The 22,538-nt window shown below is 47.0% G+C and overlaps 1 protein-coding gene across 1 annotated transcript in view; it reads left to right on the forward strand.

Moving 5' to 3' along the window:
• LOC146186714 (uncharacterized) overlaps window positions 1–21,887 on the forward strand; it is a 150,359-nt gene extending 128,472 nt beyond the window's left edge. Inside the window, exon 9 of the mRNA XM_084608096.1 lies at window positions 21,785–21,887. Coding sequence (XP_084464222.1) covers window positions 21,785–21,887 — 103 coding nt within the window. The remainder of the gene's footprint in view (window positions 1–21,784) is intronic.
• Window positions 21,888–22,538: the final 651 nt, after the last annotated feature.

A 22,538-nucleotide genomic window follows, 5' to 3' on the forward strand; every position in this document is an offset into this window, starting at 1 on the left:
TATATATATATATTGTTACGAAGGGGGTAAGACGTCGGAGCGCTGAACTACAAGACGATAGGGTAGGGAGCTCAGCTGGTCAACGACAGCGCGTCCGGCACGAGAGTCCTTTTTCAACGTCTTTCTCCTTCACTTGTCTTCTAAACTTCATCTTCTTCCGTACTGTTACATTTTCCCCCTTTGCAGACGAAGCCCCCCGGGCGAGGTAGTTATTCGTTTCCACGAGAGTGACACGGCTTCATCCGGGCGACATGGGCAACTTCAGTTCTGACTGAACGACGACCACTTGCTGTCATACGTGCTATTTGGTAGTTCACTTCACTGACGCGTTCAAGCACAACGTAAGGGCCAGCGTAATGCGCCAACATTTTCTGCGCTAAACCACGCTTTCGGAGAGGTCGCCAAAGCCACACTAAATCTCCAGGGGCGTAAGACACATGGTTATGCCGGCTGTCGTACCGAGCTTTTGAACGCTCTTGAGAAGCGAGAATTCGCAAACGGGCGAGACGGCGAGCTTCTTCGGCTCGACAAAGAGTTTCCGCAATGCACGGTTCATCATGGACGGAGTAAGGAAGAATGGTATCTAGACAATACCGAGGAGGACGGGCATATAGCAGGAAGAACGGGCTGTAGCCAGTAGTCTCATGGGTTGCGGTGTTGAATGCAAACGTTATAAATGGCAGTATAGTATCCCAATTCTTGTGGTCAGATGCGATGTACATAGATAGCATGTTTGTGAGTGTGCGGTTTGTGCGCTCCGTCAAGCCGTTGGTTTGAGGGTGATATGGTGTGGAATGCCTAAAATGCGACGCACACAAACGAAGAAGCTCTTCCACAACATCTGCCATAAACTGGCGACCTCGGTCACTGATGATCACTCGCGGAGGTCCATGGCGGAGGATCACAGAACGGAGCAAGAACAGGGACACGTGGTGAGCGGTGGCTGAAGGAAGAGCTGCCGTTTCGCAGTAGCGGGTGAGGTAGTCGGCACAAACCACGATCCAACGATTTCCGTCGGATGACTTCGGGAAGGGACCCATAAGGTCGATTCCGATTTTCTCAAATGCGCCACGTGGTGGAGTCACAGGATGCAGCAGGCCGTGTGGCGTGGACGTAGGGCGTTTGTGTCGTTGGCACTCAGTGCAGCTCGCCACATATCGCTCAGTTGTCTGGCGCATCTTTGGCCAATAAAACCGGTCGCGGGCACGATGGAGCGTTCTTGCAGAGCCCAGGTGACCGGAAGTGGGGTCGTCGTGCATGGCGCGTAAGATGCACGAGCGGTAGCTCTCGGGAACCACAAGCAGAAAATTCGTACCGGTGCTTGAGTAAGCCTTTTTGTACAAAAGGCCATCACGGAGACAGAACGGGCTGGAAGCAGTGGAATCCCGCGCCTCCGCAAGCAGGGGCTCGAGGCTTATGTCGGTCTCTTGCGCAGTCCGCAGAGCCGAGGCGTTGGGAAACTCGGGCACGACGGAGGCGATGTAATGATCGAAATCACCAGAGTCACATTCGGTCGTAGGAAGAGGAAGGCGTGAAAGACAGTCTGCATCGGCGTGTTTGCGGCCACTCTTGTACGAAACAGTGAAGTCGTACTCTTGCAGACGAAGGGCCCAGCGTGCCAGACGACCAGATGGATCACGAAGGTTGACAAGCCAACACAGGGCATGATGGTCCGTCACAACCGTGAAATGGCGTCCATATAGGTAGCACCGAAACCGCTGAACAGCGAAAACTACAGCGAGACACTCCTGCTCCGTAACAGTGTAGTTACGCTCAGGTTTGCTGAGGGAACGGCTTGCATACGCAATTACATGCTCGCCTGTTGTCGAACGTTGCACAAGTACAGCGCCAACACCAATCCCACTTGCATCAGTGTGGACTTCAGTCGGAACGGAGGGGTTGAAGTGCCGTAGTATGGGATGTGACGTTAGCAGAAACTTTAGTTGGCGGAAAGACGCGTCGCAATCTGAGGTCCAGTCGAAAGGGACGTCCTTTTGTAGAAGGGATGTCAGAGGGTAGGCGACGTCGGCAAACCTTGGAATGAATCGTCGAAAGTAGGAACACAGGCCCAGAAAACTGCGGAGCTCCTTTTGAGTCTGTGGTCGTTGGAATGCTGCAACTGCTGCAGTCTTCTGTGGATCTGGCCGAACTCCATCGCGGTCGACGAGATGCCCGAGTACCAGCGCTTGACGTTCACCAAAACGGCACTTTTTAGAATTCAGGACAAGGCCAGCCTTCTGTAGGCAATCTAACACAACAGCGAGTCGCGTGTTATGTTCAGTAAAAGTCCGGCCAAAAATAACAACATCGTCTAAATAGCACATGCAGATTTCCCACTTGAGGCCACGAAGTATTGTGTCCATAAATCTTTCAAATGTGGCCGGCGCATTACATAGGCCGAAGGGCATCACGTTAAATTCAAATAGGCCGTCCGGGGTAACAAATGCAGTTTTTTCCTTGTCAGCAGGATCCATCGGAATCTGCCAATAACCCGATCGCAAATCAACTGAAGAGAAATAAGACGCGGAAAAAAGGCAATCTATGGCATCGTCGATGCGTGGTAGAGGATACACATCCTTTTTAGTGATGGAGTTGAGGCGACGATAGTCAATGCAGAACCTCCATGTTCCGTCTTTTTTCTTCACCAATATCACGGGAGCAGCCCAAGGACTGGAGGATTCCTGTATTACGCCCCTGTTCAACATGTCTTGGACTTGCTCGGTGATGATCTTACGCTCTGATGGTGACACACGGTACGGCTTTTGACGGATCGGATGGGCAGATCCCGTGTCAATCCTGTGGCGTGCGCGCGACAGCGGAAAACGTTGCGAGCCGTTGGACTGCGTGAAATCAAAGACGGATAGGTGCTGGGACAAGAGGTTCTTCAATATCTGTCGTTGTGAGGTGTTCAACGATGCGCTGATCATCGGAAGAAGCTTTTCGTCAGCAGGTGAGTTAGTAGCGGGGTTGTCTAGGGAAGGAGTAACGACAGCTACACAATTCGGGAGAGTTGCGCTACATGAAGCTAGTTTGGAACCCGCCGGAAAAACAACTGGTTCCGATGAGCAATTTATAGTCCACAGTCCGGTACGGCCCTCTTTCACTCGAACCAAACAATGCGGCACTAACGCATTTTTCTTTACGCACTGTAAATTAAGAGGCGCCACAGTAGCCTCAAAAGAGTCGTTAATAGCACGGGAGCAGGACACCTGGACACACACTGCTGAATGTGGCGGTATGACGACTTCATCACACACACACAAAACGTCTTCATAATTTGATGTCTCTTCCAAAAGTTCACGAGGAAGAGAACCACTAACACTTAGCTCTCCCGTTCGACAGTCAACTGTAGCGCCGCACATACGCAGGAAGTCAATTCCCAAGATTATGTCATGTGTAGATCGGGGCAGTACTGCAAACTCCGCCGGAAACACTGTGCCCCCCAAGGAAACTTTAACGCTGCATACCCCAACCGGATACAATAACTCTCCACTTACTCCATAAAAATTTGAAGTTTTGTCCCAAACAAACATAACTTTGTTCTTCAAAAGGTTCTTAAAATTTAAACTCATTACTGAAACTGTAGCACCAGTGTCTACCAACGCCATCGTTGGCAAACCATCAACAATCACATTGACCTTGTTCTTTAACATGAACACAGACGGAGGAATAATAGGTAGCAGCGCACATTGTCCAGCGACCTCACCTCCATTGGCCGCGCTGGCTAGTTTTCCTGCGTTGGTGGTGGAGATCGGCGCCGTGGAGACGGGGAGCGGCGCACACGAAATGACGGAGGTGGTGTCACACTACGGTCAGACGCTGGCGAATGGCTGCGGTGCCCTTCGTTTTGAAAACGGCCCCTCCGGGAAGGATGTTCTGGCCGATAGTTGTCGATGTAGGGCTGGACGATACGTCGGTTCGGTGCCGTCGGGGGATTCCGAAACGATGTGCGCCGATTACAGTAGCGGGAAATGTGACCCGCGGCACCACACCGGTAGCACACCGGAAGAGGTCGCTGAAAAAGTGGCGTGTCAGCTGGTTCCTGCATGGTAGGCCGCGACGAATATCCGGATGGTGGTTCCGGAACGATGTAGTTGTCCGGCGGTCGGCGCGATGTACGACTGGAGTAAGAGCGAGGATCTGTACGCTGATGGCAAGAGAATTGTTGGAAATTCTCTTCAGGCCTTGGTCGCGGAGTGTATAGGTCTTCGCGGCAGACAAAGTCGGTGACATTCGCGGACATCGGCGGGCACGCACCCCCACAAGTTGGACGAGCATATACGTCCCCTCCGAAGCTATTGGGCCGGACAAGCTGCTCACGTCGTGACATCTCATCTCGAACAATTTCACGGATGGCGCACAGGAGGCTTTGAGATGGTGACTCTTCAATGCTAGCCACTGTAGTCACATTTGCGAGCCGTCCAAATTTCGGCGTAATGCGGCGAGTCTTTAGGGCCTCGAATGTTCGGCAGTGCCGGATAACGTCAGAGACCGAACTCAAGTTTTCCTTGGCAATTAGGAAGTGGTAGACATCTTCCGCAATGCCCTTGAGCAGATGGCCTACCTTATCATCTTCAGTCATCCTGCTGTCGACGGTCTTGCACAACTTGAGTATGGCCTCTATGTAGGTGGTGCAGGTTTCTCCGGCTGCCTGGGCCCTCTGAGCAAGTGTCTGCTCTGCCTGTTTCTTCTTTGCAGCTAGGTCACCGAAACATTCCTTGATGGCTTCGACAAAGCTTTCCCAAGTTGTCAGGGAGTCCTCGTGGTTCTCATACCACATCAAGGCGGTTTGCGTCAAAAAAAAGACTACATTGGCTAGTTTAGCCACTGAATCCCAGCGGTTATAGCGGCTCACACGTTCATAATGAGTGAGCCAGTCATCAACATCTTCCCCTGCTTGGCCGGCAAAGGAACGAGGCTCGCGAAATGGTAGCGTCGCATTCGTGGTGGTCGGCGGCGCATCGCGAGACGAGGGTAGAGGGTCCCGTGTTGATGTTCGGGGCTGCTCGGTAGTCTGCTGCATTCTTGTTGAAAAGGGTGGGAGACCAGCGAGGCGACGGCTCCGACGAAGCTCCAGCGATTGAGGATGCGTCTTGAGGGTAGTCGTACCCAGCACCTGACCACCAATTTGTTACGAAGGGGGTAAGACGTCGGAGCGCTGAACTACAAGACGATAGGGTAGGGAGCTCAGCTGGTCAACGACAGCGCGTCCGGCACGAGAGTCCTTTTTCAACGTCTTTCTCCTTCACTTGTCTTCTAAACTTCATCTTCTTCCGTACTGTTACAATATATATATATATATATATATATATATATATATATATATTCTAAATGATGTCTTCAATTTTTTGTTGCAATTGAGAGAAATTTGACTTTGAAACTTCTCTGGCAACGCTTTTCTAGATGCGTATCTATGATAATCATCGAACGCCTCCTATTTCGGAGCGCAATGTTCAGCACATATGGCAGAAGCATTGATCTTTCAAATCTAGCATGAAAAGTACTGACACTATAATTTATACGACGAATCAGTATACAAGAGTCCATCGGGCACCGGCTGCTGATACCTTTTCATTCGGCATTCCTAAACGATAACGTAATTTGAGCATAAATATAAATCAGCTGCAGAAATATTTAAAAAGGAAAGAGAACCGCTTAACTGTGCGCATAAAGATGCTAATCTGGCACAGTGTGTTTTATTAGCGATCTTAAAAGATAACTTTACGAGTAAACGAAAAGATTTTAAGTGATAGCCGTGGTACTACAGCGCTCCAAGACGCCTCTTACAGAAGGACATCTGCTCTTCGTTTCAGCTGTCTTCCGGTTTAAACTGCTGTTTTATGACAGGAGGCTGTGGTGGCTCTTAGAGACGTGCCGAAAATAGTTTTAATGAGCATAACACAAACTATTTCTTCCTATGCTCGTGGTCTCATGTCTCAAACCAAGACGCAAGACGCTTGAAAGACAAATCACCAATTCGAAAAGATGCTTTTCTGTAATCCTATAACAAGAATCCGTCATTTAATATTTCACTTATTTGCCTGTGCACGTTGCCTCTCACTTTCGACAGTTTCCAACCTTCATTTCAAGGAAAATATCTGTTGTACAATAATAAAGTGTTGCATAATAATAGTCTTTCGATGTCGTCATGAGCTCTTATACACAAAAGAGAGTTGTGGACCGCACTGTAAACGCTCAAATTTTCAATTTCTGGTTGAGCCATTGCTAATAGTATTAACAAAAAAGGTAAGTATGTCGTTCAACAATTTTGTGGGAGAAGACATAACAGGAAGACGAGGGCAGTAATAAATTTGCATTAGAAAACCTATTTCTTCAAAGCCAAGAAGGTAATTTCTTCCTAATGAGTCAGGCTTCAAAACGTTGGACAAGAGAGGGCTTGCTATCTCGTGTTTCTTGCTGGCGTTCACCAAGTCCTGTCCGCTCTTGATGAGAGAGAGGGTTAACCTACAGATTAAGAGGCAGGCGCTGACCAAGTCCTCTCAGCACTTGATGGGAGAGATTGTCAACTTACAGATGGAGAGTTTGAACAGGAGTAGATACCCGAAGAGCATTTTGGTATCTTGCAGATGAAAGCTGTTTAAAACTCATGCGAGAGCGGGCTAGATAGCGTAATGAGAGTGAGCAGAGGAGACCGGTTGTGATCCTGCTCTACGTAAACTAAATGTCATAGCGCTTTAAGAAGATTGCGAGCTGATTTGAAGTCAGGGTGATGCTATCAGCGTTGAATGAGGTAAATAGTATGTGTAAGAAGGTGAATGGAATGAGTAAGCCGAAGGAACGCTGCGGCGTGCTACATAAGGAGCGCTTCATCACATGCTGCGGAGGAGTGATGTATAACATTCCTCCCACATGTGGGAAGGCGGTAGTGGGGAAGACTGGCCGCTGTCTCAGTGAGGGGTCAAGAGAGGACAGAAATGCGTGTGAAATATTGTCAACTCCAGGGAACTTGGCAACTCACTACTCTCGGTGCGGAAAAGATGGCACAAAACAAGATCAAAGGGTTAAGCTTTGTGCGGCCAGGTTTGCGGGCACAAAAGTGCTGGCTCGGTCAAAAGATACCTTGAAGATGGAGGTCATGGAAGCCTTTAGTATGATTTCGGTTCGGGAGTAGGAGTACGTGAGTGTGCCGTCGGTACCACTCAGTAAAAAGAAAATGAAATACTCCCTCTGGACAACTGAAAAAGATGGGTGTTTGTTTTCATTGTTAACTATTGTTTTCGTTTTATTTTTTCTTCAGCTATTTTCAGAACTTTTCTACAATTTTTCTCTTTCTTCTTATAGTTCCCAGGTAGCACAAAGTGGGCTATGAAGGGTGGGCCCCGGTGGGTCCGATGTAGGCAATGCAAGACAGCCCCGGTGGGTTCAATGTGGGTGCTGCAAGAAGGGCCGACGTAGACCTGAAGGGGGCTGTCGACAAAGCCCCGATGGGCCCCACTAGGGACCGATGCAGGCAGCCCTTGCGGGGCTGCCCACATTTCTCCCGCATTGCCAAAAGGCACATCCCGCCAACTCCCCCCGATGGTCCAACTTTGGACAGATTTGGGCAGCCGCTCTGGATGAACATTTTTTTTTCGGTTAGCCCCTCCGATAATGACATAGGACCGATGCGGGTGCTATAGCACAAGCCGCAGTTGGGCTTGCCCACATTATTCTCATAGGGGTCCGACGCAGGGAATTGATGGGAAGCCCTAGTCCAACTTTTCCCAATCAATATTTATGCACATAATTAGGAAATTATTTTATACAAGTCTGCACTTTCAAAACAGCCACAGTATTAAATTTTGCAATAATTGATAACATTCTTCTAGCCTAAATGACTTCATGTACTCCTTGCTCAGGCTATGGAGATGTGTGTTCTGAACAGATATATTGTGCTGAGAATTTCAAGCTGTCCATAGCAACCACATAAGGAGCAAAAGAAAGCAACCAGTATGCTTTTTTAGCGCAATTTGCATGTGCGTGAGAACTAAAGCCATGTAATATTTCTAACCGACTAAACAGGGCGACAACTCTTATACAAATAATCTATAATAGTAATTTAGGGCGATATCTAATATATATAAAGGTTGGAAAGAATGATTACACAATGGCACGCACGCCTTCTAGCCCCATTACAGCCGATGTGGAACCTACACAGGTTTTGTGGGGGCAGCCCCAATTGGGCTGGGTGTTGGTTTTGAACCTAAAGCCCACTTGCTGTTGCATGTGCCTTCAAATTCCCCACAAGGAACCGATTTTGGTATCATGCGGGCCCTCCCACCTTCACCCTCATTACAGCCTATGTGAGACCTAAAGCGGTTTAGCTAAGGCTGCCTAATTTGGGCTTCATGACGGCTTGCCTAAATTGAGCTCTTTTAACCTGCCCTCAAGTAACCAAGGGGCCGATTGGGGCAGCATGTGGGTATGTCCATTTTTTTGCCCCACTACGGCCGATGTTGGTCCCAAAAGGGGCGGCCTCATTTCAGATCTCTGAGGGCTTTCCTATAAAGAGCCCACATTTAGGTTGTATTGCCCTCAAATATCCGACCAGGGACCCTTGTGATCTGGATGCAGGAATGTGCTCTGCATTAGGCCGAGGAACGCCGCTATGGGACCCATGCAGGAGGAACATTTGGGGCTGGCCCACTTTCGCCCCTTCGGTGACCGATGCAGGTTTTATGATGGTTGCCCCAGCCTCACTTGCCTACATCGGCCGTACTGGGGCCCCACATTTTGCGCTACCTGTGTTGCTTTCTTTTTCTTTCTCATACAATGTTTTTTTTTCGTCGTACTAGACACAAATAGCCGGTGGATAGTGTGCGCATCATCGGTGTGAACATCCTTTTGTGATCTCTCTTGTGTATGTGATTGACAATGCAGCCCCACCTTAAAGACCCCCCCCCCCTTGGGGGGTTTTTAAAAATGATTAAGAAACAAATAAGGGGGGTTATACGAAACGATTCGTATAACCAATCAGCCCGCATGCAAGTTACTACAAAACGGAGAGTCGATATCGGTTAATGGCAGTTTCAGTGTAAAATTGTCTTGTTATTTCATATCAAAGTTATTAATCCATATATTCTTTTACTCCTGAATTGCTAACAAATGACGTAAATAATGCACTGACACACTCATATCTGACTTGACATTACGTTTCGTGATATGTGTAATTAGCATTAAAATTAAAGAAATCAATTTGCTACAAATGTTCTTTCAAGGGCATTTGGGCTTATCAGACGTTCGAGTGCTAGTTTGTTATAGCATACCAAAACTCCTCTGATTTCAAAATTATGCAAGACGATAGACTCCCATATGTCGGATGAGGACAAAGTCGGGCATCTTCTGAAGGGCATTGCGCATGATGTCTACAATTTCTCATCGCTACAGATGATCTCGTGACTGTCTCCGCTGTCCTTCGCCACATCCGCACATTTGAAGCACTGAAGACTCGTCGAATAACGCCTAAGTTTGGAAGACTGGCCAATGTGACAAACGTCGCCAGTGTTGACGAGCATGTCTCGACGGACCTTACATTGAATATCCGACAAATCATTCGTGAAGAGCTGCTTCGGCTCAATTCTCACGGCCGCCACACCTCACCGGTGTCCTCCCAGCCATCGTTTTTGTGCGAACCTGCCTACACACTGCAATCACAGCCTCAGTACCCTTCTGCTCACACAGCGCACCGTGCCTCTACCAACGAATGGCCGCAGCAATATTTCGCAAGCCCTGTTTCTTCGAGGCATCCTAATCAGCGTAACGACCTTCGTTCACGAACACATAGGCGACCATCCAGGTTCACAGACCAGCACGACCTTGGCTCTTATCGACACCCTGACATCGAGTACTTTCAGGACCAACCTTCTCTCCGCCCTGCTCCCATCTGTTACCGGTGCGGCATCCCAGGCCATATCTCAAGACAATGCCACCGTCGTTAGCCAACACTGTATGACCTACCAACGTACTCAGGCAAAACCAGTACTCACAGTGATCACCTAATTGGCTCCCATCGATACTGACCGCCTCCTCCCCAAGGCCAGTTTCAACCCGGTGGCGTGCGCAACCACTCCCCAGCTTCTGACCGGAGTCTAACTTCACCGCCTGCATTTCGTGCTCGCCGTTCGCCGTCTCCGCGGAGTTGCTCCCAGTGACCACCTCCGAGAAACTAGGCGCCGCGGTTGATCGAGGTGAGTGCGCCGGAGAACGATCGCTACTCGCAGAAATACCTCCTTCCGTGACTATGCTAAAAAATAACATCCGTCTTTCAGTTGACGGTATTTTCACAATGACATTAGTGGACACGGGTGCAACCATTTCAATTATGAGCTTATCGTTTAAAACCTTGCTGGGACCCAAAGTAACGTTTTCTTGGAACGGAAATGCTAACTTCCATAACATTAGTGGTAATTTGTTGTACCCTGTTGGAGTGTGTAGCGCCAAGGTGTGTTATGGAGGAACCGTGTTTCCAGCGTAATTCGTCATGCTGCCCCACTCTACACATGAAGTAATTCTTGGTATCGATTTTCTGCGCATGTGTGCTTTGCGTGTGCGACGATACCGTTGTGCCCCCGATGTCTGTGCAGTGCGTTCCAGTTTCGTATTCTCGTCGTGCGACCAAAGTATTTGATGCGACCGTGACGCCCAATTATTTGAACTGCGCGAAGACATCTCTTCTGGTTCCTCATTGTTTGGTGTCGATAACCCATGGCCGCAAGCGATTGTGGACCATTAACTGCTCCACGCAGCCAGTTCTTTTAGCAGCTGGCATTAAGCTGGCGTCTTGTAGTGAAGACGTGCCCGCGTCAGTGGCCTTGGTTACGGATCTACTAGAGTGGCATTCGCAGCATCCCCAGTGAATGCTGAGCTGCGTGATATGATTAGTCATTCCCTTAATGCCACCGAGCGTGATCTTCTAGAGGATCTTTTATCAAAGTAATCATCAATTTTTGATTTCTCGAAAGCCAAGAGCTCACGCTCCTTACCCGGGTCACGCACCAATCATCGCATTGACACTGGATATGCGCATTCTATTCGCCAAACACCATACCGTGTGGCGCTATCCGAGCGCAAGGTGATCATTGAGCAAGTTTGTGAAATGTTGAAGCAGGGCGTCATTCAAGATTCGTGCAATCCATGGGCTGCTTCAGTAATTCTTGTGAGAAAAAAAAGATGGCACATGCGATTTTGTCTAGATTACCGCTGCCTGAATTCAGTAAATAAAAAGGACGTCTATCCGCCTCCTCGCATTGATGACGCCATTGACTGCTTGTACTCTGCCTCATACTTTTCATCCGTAGACCTTCGGTCTGGGTACTGGCAGATTCCGATGCACCCAGCCGATAAGGAGAAGACCGCCTTCATTACTATCGATGGACTGTTCGAATTTAACGTTATGCCCTTCGGTTTGTGCAATTCACCTGCGACATTTGAAAGATTCATGTGTTCTATAATGCGCGGACTGAAATGGGAGGTTATCTGGACGACGTAGTCATATTTAGCCGGACATTCAAAGAGAACACAACCACCTAATGCTCGTGCTGAGCTGTTTGCGCCAAGCTGGCCTCGTGCTGAATTCAAAGAAGTGCCGTTTTGGTGAGCGACAGGCGTTGGTGCTTGGTCACATCATCGATAGTGATGGCGTCCGGCCTGATCTTATCTTCAAAAGACCGTTGCTGTTGCCGCATTTCAGCAACCTTGTAATGTGAAGGAGCCCCGCAGTTTTTTGTGGGAGCTTTGCTCCTATTTCCGACGCTTCATCCCTCGTTTCGCAGACGTCCCCTACCCTCTCATGTACCTGCTGCATAATGACGCACCGTTCCAGTGGACATCTGAGTGCGACTGGTCTTTTCGGCAACTGAAGTTCCTATTAACATCCCATCCTATTTTACGGCATTTCAATTCTCCTCCAACGGAAGTGCATACTGACGCAAGTGGAATAGGCATCGGTGCTGTCCTCGTTCAGCGCTATGATGACCGCTTACGCCAGTCAGGCTCTAAGCAAGACTTAGCGCAACTACACCATCACCGAGTAAGAGTGTCTGTCAGTTGTTTTCGCCGTACAGCGCTTTCACTGCTATACCTATACGGACGGCCTTTCGTAGTAGTAACAGACGACCATTCCCTATGTTGGTTGCTCAATCTCCGAGATCCGTCTTGTCGCCTGGCCCGCTGAGCTCTTCCATTACAAGAATACGACTATACTATTTCATACAAGAGTGGCTGAAGGCACGCAGATGCGGACTTCCTCTCTCAGTTGCCACTTGCCATGACAGATTGTGACGTGGACGACTTCGAGCATTACATCACTGCTTTATCTACGAGTTTTCCCGATATTCGCACCTTCCGAACCGAGCAACACAGCGACCAGCATCTAAAGCCGGTCTTGATCGCTGCTCTAGACCCAACCTCCAACAGCCTGTTTTGTGTACGCGATGGCCTGCTGTACAAGAAGGTATACTCAGACAGTGGCTGTGGGTTAGAGCTGGTAGTACCTCAAAGCCTCCAATTGTCTGTTTTACGCGTCATGCATGACAATCCAGCTTCGGACACCTGGGATCGGCGAGAACTTTACACTGCACTCAGGAGCAATTCTACTGGCCCCACATGCGCAACACGATTGACCGGTATGTGGCCAGCTGTCCTGAGTTTCAAAGTCACAAAAGTCCTACTGATATAGCCCAAAGTCGCAAAAGGGCAATCGTTGGATTGTTGTATGTGTGGATCATCTTACCCGCGACTATGAGACGGCCGCTCTTCCCGCCGCTACAGCCTACAAAGTGTCTCTTTTTATGCTGCATTCAGTCATCTTGCGACATGGTCCTCCGAGAGTAGTTATAAGTGACAGATGCCGTCAGTTTACTGCCGATGTTACAGAACCTCTCCGTCTATGCGCATCTAATTTCAGGCATTCGACCCCTTACCAACCCCAGACAAATGGTTTAACAGAGCGCACCAATAGAACTCTAACCAATATACTTGCAGTGTACGTCGCTTCGGACTATAAAAACTGGGACTCTGTTCTCCCATTCATCACATACGCATTCAACACTGTCAGGCATGAGACCACAGGATACAGTCCTTTCTTCCTCTTGTACGCCCGCTCCCCATGACAAATCCTCGATACTATCCTCCCATTCTCCACTGACGACGACCCGTGCTTAGCGGAAACTCTCTGCCTGGCTGCAGAAGTGCGCAGGATAGCCAGATTGCGGACTTTGGCGTCACAAGAAAGATCGAAAGCTTCCTATGACAATCACCATCGCCAGATCACCTATCTCCCCGGTGACCTAGTCTGGCTTTGGAAACTTATGAGGAAGCGCGGCTTACACCGGAGAATGCTGGCACGCTACATGGGCTCATATGTAATTTTAGAGCGATTCGGCGAACTAAACTACCGGATTTCACGGCTTACGGCCAGTGGAGGACGTTCGACGAACACAGATGTTACGCATGTCGTCCGCCTGAAGAAGTGTCATCAGTCAGTTCAGTTTAGTCGTTCAGTCGTGTCCGACTCTTCGTGACCCTATGGACCATATCACGCCACGCTTTCCGGTCTCTCACTATCTTCCTAACATCACATAACTTCATCTGCAGTGCCTCGAGAATGCCATCTAACCAACGCGTTCGCTGCCTACCCCTTCTCCGGCGACCCTCAACCTTTCCCAACATCAAATCTTTCTCCAGCGACTCCTCTCTTCTCATCAGATGACCACAGTAGCTGAGCTTTAACTTTAAAATTTGACCCTCCAATGAGCAGTCAGGGTTTATGGTCGACAATATCGACTGATTTGATCTTCTGGCAGTCCAAGGAACTCTCAAGAGTCTTCGCCAGCACCACAATTCAAACGCGTCAATTCTTCGGTGGTCGCCTTTTTCACAGTCCAACTCTCGCATCCATACATCACAACTGGAAAGACCATAGCACGAGTTATACGGATCTTGGTTGGCAGACTAATGTCTCTGCTCTTTAATAGGCGGTCAAGGCTAACCATTGCTCTCTTTCCCAGAAGCAGGCGTCTCCTAATTTCATGGCTGCAGTCTCCTTCCGAGGTAATCTTGGAGCCCAAGAACAGAAAATCTGTCACAGCTTCCACTTCTTGTCCATTGATGCTCCAGGACTTGATAGGGCAAGACGCCAAGATCTTTGTCTTTTTAATGTTCACTTTAAGCCCAAACTTCTCACTCTCTTCTTGTACGCGGATCAGAAGTCTCTTGAGTTCCACTTCACTTTCTGCCATTAAAGTGGTATCATCCGCATATCTAAGGTTGTTGATACGATTTCCAGCAATATTCACTCCAGCTGAAGACTCGTCCAGACCGGCCTTCCTCATGATGCACTCTGCATATAGGTTAAATAGGCAGGGCGACAGTATGCAGCCTTGCCTCACTCCTTTCTCGACCGGAAACCAATCAGTAAGACCATGCCCAGTTCTGACTGTGGCCTCTTGCCCTTCATACAGGTTCCTGAGGAGACAGATGAGGTGAATTGGAACTCCCATCTCTTGGAGAGCTTGCCACAATCTGCTGTGATCTAAGCAGTCAAACGCTTTCGCATAATCAATAAAGCAGAAGTAGATGGGTTTCTGGAACTCTCTTGCTTTTTCCATGATCCAGCGAAGGTTAGCAATTTGGTCTCTAGTTCCTCTGCCCTTGCGAAACCCAGCTTGCACGTCCGGAAGCTCCCGATCCACATACTGCTGCAGCCTACCTTGGAGGATTTTCAACATCACCTTGCTAGCATGCGAAATAAGCGCGATCGTGCGGTAGTTGGAACAATCTTTGGCACTGCCTTTCTTTGGAATGGGGATATAAACTGACCTCCTCCAATCCTGTGGCCACTGTAGGGTTGTCCAAATCTTCTGACATAATGTATGCAGAATGTTAACAGCGTCATGGTTGAGGTTTTGAAGCAACTCAGCTGGAATGCCATCAATTCCGCTAGCTTTGTTCTTAGCATGGCTGACTAAGGCCCATTCAACTTCACTCTTCAGGATGCCCGGCTCGAGATCAGTAATCACGACCGTCTTATGTTGGGTTTGCACATTTGGGTCCTTCTTGTACAGTTCTTCTGTGTATTCCTGCCACCTCTTCTTTATCTCTGAGGCTTCAGTGAGGTCCTTGCATTTGTTTGTCCTTTATCACGCCCAGCTTAGCACAGAAGCTTCCTTTGATATCTTTGATTGTCTTATACAGAGCTCCAGTGTTCCTTAATTGGCTGTTGTCCTCAACTGCTTGGCACTGTATGTTCAGGAAGGCATTCTTATCTCTCCTTGCTATTTTCTGAAAATCCGCATTGAGAACCTTGTATCTTTCTCTTTCCCCCATAACTTTTGCCATCCTCCTTTCCTCAGCTATTTGCAAAGCCTCTTCAGATAACCAGTTTGCTTTCTTGCATTTCTTTTGCTTTGGAACTACCTTAGTAGCAACTTCTTGTATTATATCACGAACATCAGTCCACATCTCTTCGGGCTCTCTGTCTTCCAGATCTAATTCTTGAAATCGATTCCTCACTTCCACAGCATATTCTAATGGAATTTGATCCAGATCATACCTGAAAGTCCTTCTAGTTTTCTGCGTTTTTCTCAATGGAAGCTTAATTTTGGCAACAAGAAGCTGATGATCGGTGCCACAATCGGCCCCAGGCCTTGTTTTTACTGCTTGTATAACGCTTCTCCATCTCTGCCGGCAAAGAATATAATCGATCTGATTCCTGTACAGACCGTCCGGTGAAGTCCATGTGTACAGGCGCCTCTTGGGCTGTTGAAAATGAGCATTCGCTATGGTCAGGTTGTTTTCTTGACAAAACTCTACTAGCCTCTGCCCAGCTTCATTTGGCTCGCCAAGACCGAACTTGCCTATAATTCCGGATATTTCTTCACTCCCGACCTTAGCATTCCAGTCTCCTATGAGAAAAACGACGACTGATGATGGGGTGCGGTCTAAAAGGCATTGTAGGTCCGCATAAAATCTCTCAACGTCAGCTTCTTCAGCAGCAGTGGTCGGTGCATAGACTTGGATAACTGTTATGTTGAAAGGCTGACCTTGGATCCGAAGTGAAATCATTCGGTCGTTTTTGGGGTTGTACCCTAGCACTGCTTTGTCCATTCTTCTGTTTACTATGAGAGCGACCCCATTCCTTCTCTTGGATTCGTGCCCACAAAAAAAGACATAATGGTCGCCGGAGTTAAATTCTCCCATTCCGGTCCACTTGAGCTCACTGATACCCAAGATATCAATGTTCAATCTGTCCATTTCTCGCTTGACGACATCCAGTTTACCTTGCGTCATAGATCTTACATTCCATGTTGCTATGTGATATATCTCCTTGCAACATCAGACTTTCCGGTCGCTTCCCGACACATCCACAACTGAGCGTCCTTTTGGCTTTAGCCCAGCCGCTTCATTCGTCCTGGAGCTACTAGGAATCGCCCTTTGTTCAACCCCAGTAACATGTGGGACGCCTTCCAACCTGGGGGCTCATCTTCCGGCGCCATATCATTAATGGTATTGTGACTGGCCATAGGGTTTTTTTGGCAGGAAATACTGGAGTGGGTTGCCATTACCTTCTCCAGTGAATCACATTTTGTCAGAACTCTCTGCCGTGACCTGTCTATCTTGGGTGGCCCTACACAGCAGAGCTCACGACTTCATCGAGTTTCGCAAGCCCCTCCGCCAAGACAAGGCAGTGATCCATGAAGGGGGAAGAACCGGGAAGAGTCAGGTTTTGTGTCATACTCCTTACAAAACCTGACTCGCCCGGAGGGATTTGTTTGCGAAAGGGGGTGGAGATAAATTTTACAGACTAGATGGATGAAGGAGGGGAGCTGAGAGCGGAGGACGAAGAAGAAGTGTGTGGTAGCGGAGTTGCTGTCTGGCTCGAGTGTATTGTTTTCTTTTTCGCAGTAGCGTGAAGTGGAACTGAAGAGACTTCTGATGCGCGTATAAGAAGAGAGTGAGAAGTTTGGGCTTAACTGAGCATTAAAAAGACAAAGATCATGGCGTCTTGTCCTATCAAGTCCTGGAGCATCAAGGGACAAGAAGTGGAAGCTGTCACTGATTTTCTCTTTTTGGGCTCCAAGATTATTCCGGAAGGAGACTGCAACTATGAAATTAGGAGACGCCTGCTTCTGGGAAAGAGAGCCAGGGCTTGCCTTGACCGCCTAGTAAAGAGCAGAGACATTACACTGCCAACCAAGACCCGTATAACTCGTGCTATGGTCTTTCCAGGTGTGATGTATGAATTAGAGAGTTGGACTGTGAAGAAGGCTGACCGCCGAAGAATTGACGCGTTTGAATTGTGGTGCTGGTGGAGACTCTTGAGAGATCTTTGTACGGCCAGAAGATCAAATCAATCGATATTGTCGACCATAAACCCTGACTGCTCATTGGAGGGTCAAATTCTAAAGTTAAAGCTCAGCTACTTTGGTCATCGGATGAGAAGAGAGGAGTCGCTGGAGAAAGATTTGATGTTGGGAAAGGTTAAGGGTCACCGGTGAAGGGGTAGGCAGCGCTCGCGATGATTAGATGGCATCCTTGAGGCGCTGCAGATTACGTTATGTGATGTTAGGAAGATAGTGAGAGACCGGAAAGCGTGGCGTGATATGGTCCATAGGGTCACGAAGAGTCGGACACGACCGAACGACTGAACTGAACTGAGCGTTGCCTTACGTCGTGACATCAAGAGAGCTACAATATATTCCCAAGGATACTGCCCGCACCGCGAAAAAGTTTTATCTGCTGCTCAGTCAGTGCTGTCTAAAGTGCTTATTCGGGTCAGATGAATCCGATCAGCTGCTCCCGGTTACCAGTGTTTCAAGAGCATGGTCAGCTTCTACAAGCATTACCTGCTGTACAGCCTTCCATACACTTGTATAGAGCCCTCGAACGCGCCTTAAGATGTTGGCTTTATGTCATTTAGAAGTTGACGTTGCCTGCGCATCTTGTCATGAATGCACGTTTCCACGGTTCGATTAACGTCCTACTGCATATAAAACCTCCGCCGGGACCGCTAGGCCGCTGCAAGTGTCATAAGGGCAAGGAGAGCCCGTCTTTTGAGCGTCGTATGCATGTGGGTGGATAAATATGAAAGTTTTTATTCCATGTCTCCTTAGCAGTTTCCGCAGACTGGATCCTTGCCTTAATAATTATATTATATTAATACGCATGAGGGCTTGATCAGAACAATATCCGAGAAGCACTGATTACCTGCTGTTATTAACCCAGGGGTACCGATCGAAATCTTCTGTAAGTTGAGAATAGAAGAAGGGGAGAAGTGGTTCTATTGACAGAATGCATTTTACGTCATTGTTCTCTAAATAAAACCTACAATATAGCCCCCTCCTCACCTGATCTCATTGCCGTCGCAGCGGGTTCCACCACGAAAAAAAAAGACCATGACGTGTTCTATGCTCGGAATTCACGTTATCTCGCCGTATACATGACTCTGGATCATATTTCTTATGATGCCATCAACAAGGTATTTTAACGTTTGCCGGGATATGTCAGTTGCCTCAGCGCGTTTAATGCCACGTGCATATAATTCGCATCCTTTAAATAAATTTCTGTCCAAAATGGTCTAAACTGCTCAAGGCGGCCTCGCCAGAAGCGCCAGTCTTTGTTGTACGCTATCGCTGCAGTGATTATAGCCCAAATAGCTTTTGCGCGATGAGGCTGTACTGACCGCGTTACTTACAGCCAGCGACCTGACTGCCGGTATTAAGGAAGCACGCATTGGGATTTGCCTCTCAGAATTACAAGAATCCCATTATCTGCACCAAGTCGGATAAAACAGCTAGAATAAATTCCGCGAATTGAAGGAAGTGTTGCCGGCGTGCAATAAACAAAGCACAAACGTTTAAGCAACCTAAATTAGAACTATGATCTACGGTCTACATTTCTTCCCAAGATATAAATAATGGGGCATGAGACCGCAATTGCCTGCAATTTAAAGAAGTATGTCTATACAAGAACCTTAGGACGGGATGTGAGAAAATATACTACACCATCATTTACCCTAAATATATCCTGGAATTTGAATACACGCTGACTTCTTGCCTAGTAGAAGCAACTGAAGACTACTAACACTCCCATTTTCTAGAATTTCGTATTTTACGCCAAGATAATAATTTAGCAAACCTTGCATTATTGGCATCAGCAGCAAAGCAAAATTTCAAATTAGATTAGCCGTCTTGAAAAATACCTGATGAAAAGGTTGGAAGAAGCCTCCTTTTCAGCAAAATTATTTTTAGCCACCTTCAAAGATGACTTTACTGGTGAACCAACTTTCTACTTGATAGATGTGCTGCTTCAGCGATCAAAGGCACTTATGGCAGAACGAGATCAACTCTTAATTAAAGCGGTCTCCCCGATGAGGTGACGCGTCTCCAGCTGGCAAAAATTATACTTAGCTTCTCGTCGCGCGATACCTATTTTTTTTTAGGTGCAAATAAAGCTCAATAGACGGCGCATTCGTGTAAAGAGCACCGTTAGCTGTTTTTCAAGACCGTTTACAACTTTTAAATTTCAACACGATCTACAGCTTTTACTTTAACGAAAATTGGCGCTGTTTCCACACATCAATAGTAAAAAAATTAGAAAGATTGAACGCTGCTGAACAGAATATGGAGGGAAAGCATTAGCTGCGGGTGACCCAGCATTCTTTACTCTTCTTCTTCTTTTTTTTTCTTCTTTGTCTTCTACTTCTTTTCCTTCTTCTACATCCTGTTCTTCTTTTCTTCTTCTTATTCTCCAGCCAACATATAAAGCCCCGCCTTAACCAAGCCGTATGAAGGTGCCTTAGCGGCCTATAGGAGTAACGTGAATGCCAGGGTCCTGGCAGGATGATTCTGACATAACCGTCCCATGTGAAACGAGGGACCCAAGTTGGCAGCTACTGCCAGGGGACCCCGGACACGGAAATGGCACACAGCAACGAGCGGTTATACCTGTCGTAGTATTGATTTCGAAATAATATATTTATGAACGTATACCAAATATATGAGGTCCCGCTAATGAGTCAAAGTAATTAGACAGTCGTATTCTTTTTCTGGGTGCGTTAACGTTGGACGGGCAATATAGGTGGCAGCTTTGATACAGACTCCACTGCCAGACAAAAATAAAAAATAGACCCAGCAAATAACCAAGTATCACAATAAAACTGCCTGTAGCGCTTATCAGAATGGTGCGCATGTCGCCCACCTAAAATAAAATAAACATGTGAATCCAGCTCGCTTATTAAGATTGGTGTTTATTTTGCAGCTATGTACCTAATTTCAGATTATTGCTTTCTCCAAATGCATTCATGTTCACATTAGATGCTAGCATACTGTCGAATCTCTATAATTTGATACAAGTGGGACAGGTAGAAAGAACGAATTTATCGATTGTCGAATTGTCGTGATGAACTTAAATAACATAGTGAAAATTGTCTCGCATCAATATATCGCTATTTTCTGAAACAATAAGTCTTGGATTGCTGCGTAGGAGAAATAGGCTGTAATTACCTTTGTATGCGATGCGTTTTCTGTGTATAACCAATAAAAGAGTGCTTTTGAACATATATGGCTTCCAAACTGACATTCGCGTAATCCCCAAAAGCGTAATAACACAAAACCGCTTCAAGGGGCACTATGGGTGCGTGAACACTTGCAGTCTAAAGAAGCCATATTATGAGTTCCGCTATAACTTGAGGCACATTAACGATACGCTCCTCGAAGTGCGGAAAATTAAAAAAGAACGGAGGGCGGATCACATCGTATAACGAAAATATGTACTGTATATATTCATAATCACAATAATGAACACAGCGTCTTTGCAGACATTTTGTTTACCCGCTAAAATCACGCTTTAGCGACCAAGTTATCGAGGGATTGAGTTGCTGGTTTTCCGTGCTCTGTCATGTGCAGGAACTAAGAACCAAAGTCGTGCGGCGGTAAAAAGGGACGACGAACGCATCAGAGAAGCTAAGTTGAAAGCGCTTTAAGTAACTGTGCTCGTGTGTATAAGCAATAACAGAAATGAGGACATTCTTCGAGAAGCTGCCTAGAACGCACTGGCGGTAAGCTCTATGAATAAATGCCTTTAATGACGCTTTCTTTGACGCGTACAGAATTGTCTTGCCATCGTGCGTGGCATTGTCATTGCTTCGTTTTCCGCGAACTGGCTGGCTCGAATATATCCCGCATGTCTGCAATTTATTTTCCTTCAAAGAATTTAATTCAAACGAATTTTTGCATCCAAAAACTTTAGGCAATATATAGTGCATATAAATGCTTTCCCTCCCTATTCTGTTCGAAACACTACATTAGTGCCTAGCGTTTCTCTGGTTTGAAAATGCGCATTACGGCCCTTAATTCAAAGCAACATTCTTAGATCTACTTGTTACTACTTGCCGGGACATTACCAGTTTACGTGTCAGTTCCGTTTTTTTTAGGGAATGAATATGATGTATATACTTCGTTTCTTGGGAGCGCAAAGGCGTTTCGTATCCGGATTCACTCGTCTTTCACAAAAATGCAAGTCGGTCCTGATCCATAGAGACAAACGCAATTTGCTCAAACCTATCACGCAGCTGCACGCACGGCCTACGGCGCACGTTCAATTCAAACCTGCAAGACATCGTAGATTGGCATCAAAGTGTGCTTATATTCAATGCAATGAGTTTATATATACGAGAATGTATATGTATTCTCCTCCCCGTCTCTCTCCACAACTTGTTTTTTGCAGTGGGCGCTTGCTGATTATAGTTTCACAAAGAGCTCAACTGCCGTCTTCACTTCTGCCACAGATATTTCAAGTCTAAGGTAAAGATGTACCAGTATAACTCCAATGATGACAGTGAGGATCTGGACAAGAAGTTCGGTGAAACCAGTTCCGACTTCCAGCATTGAAAACGACGTTTTGAGATTGTGCATCATTGTCCTAAAAAAATAAACATAGTGATAAGTAAACATTTTTGTTCCTTCAGCAAAATGTTGTTACGGGAAAAATTTCTGCCCAGTGAGAGTCTTTAACCAAGGTGATACGCTTTATCTTCCCATCTCCACCTATCAAGAACATCAAACTGGCAACGTTCTAGACAATTTGCGCTACGGGCATGCACGTTCCTGAAAATATTGTAATACCTTTACTGAAGACATTGCTTTCGGTATTGTTGGCTTGATCTAGACAGATGACTGAAAGCTTCAGCGGAAACTTCTACACAGCGCGATCTTAAGGAGGTAAAGAAAAATCCCTTAGATAGCTTTCATAGATAGCATAGTAGCATAGACTGCAATCAAGCAAAGGATCAAGCAGGGTTTCGGAAACGGTACTCTACTATCGATCATATCCATACAATCAATCAGGTGATAGAAAAATGCTCGGAATATAACCAGCCCTTATACATAGCATTCATTGATTACGAAAAAGCATTTGACTCAGTTGAAACCTCGGCGGTTATGCAGGCATTGCGAAATCAGGGGGTAGACGAGCCGTACGTGAAAGTGTTGGAAGATATATATAGTGGCTGCACAGCAACCATATAGTTCTGCATAAAGAAA

Source organism: Amblyomma maculatum, chromosome 6, assembly GCF_055883805.1.
Source record: "Amblyomma maculatum isolate TAMU_Amacu chromosome 6, ASM5588380v1, whole genome shotgun sequence".
Taxonomy (NCBI): domain Eukaryota; kingdom Metazoa; phylum Arthropoda; class Arachnida; order Ixodida; family Ixodidae; genus Amblyomma; species Amblyomma maculatum.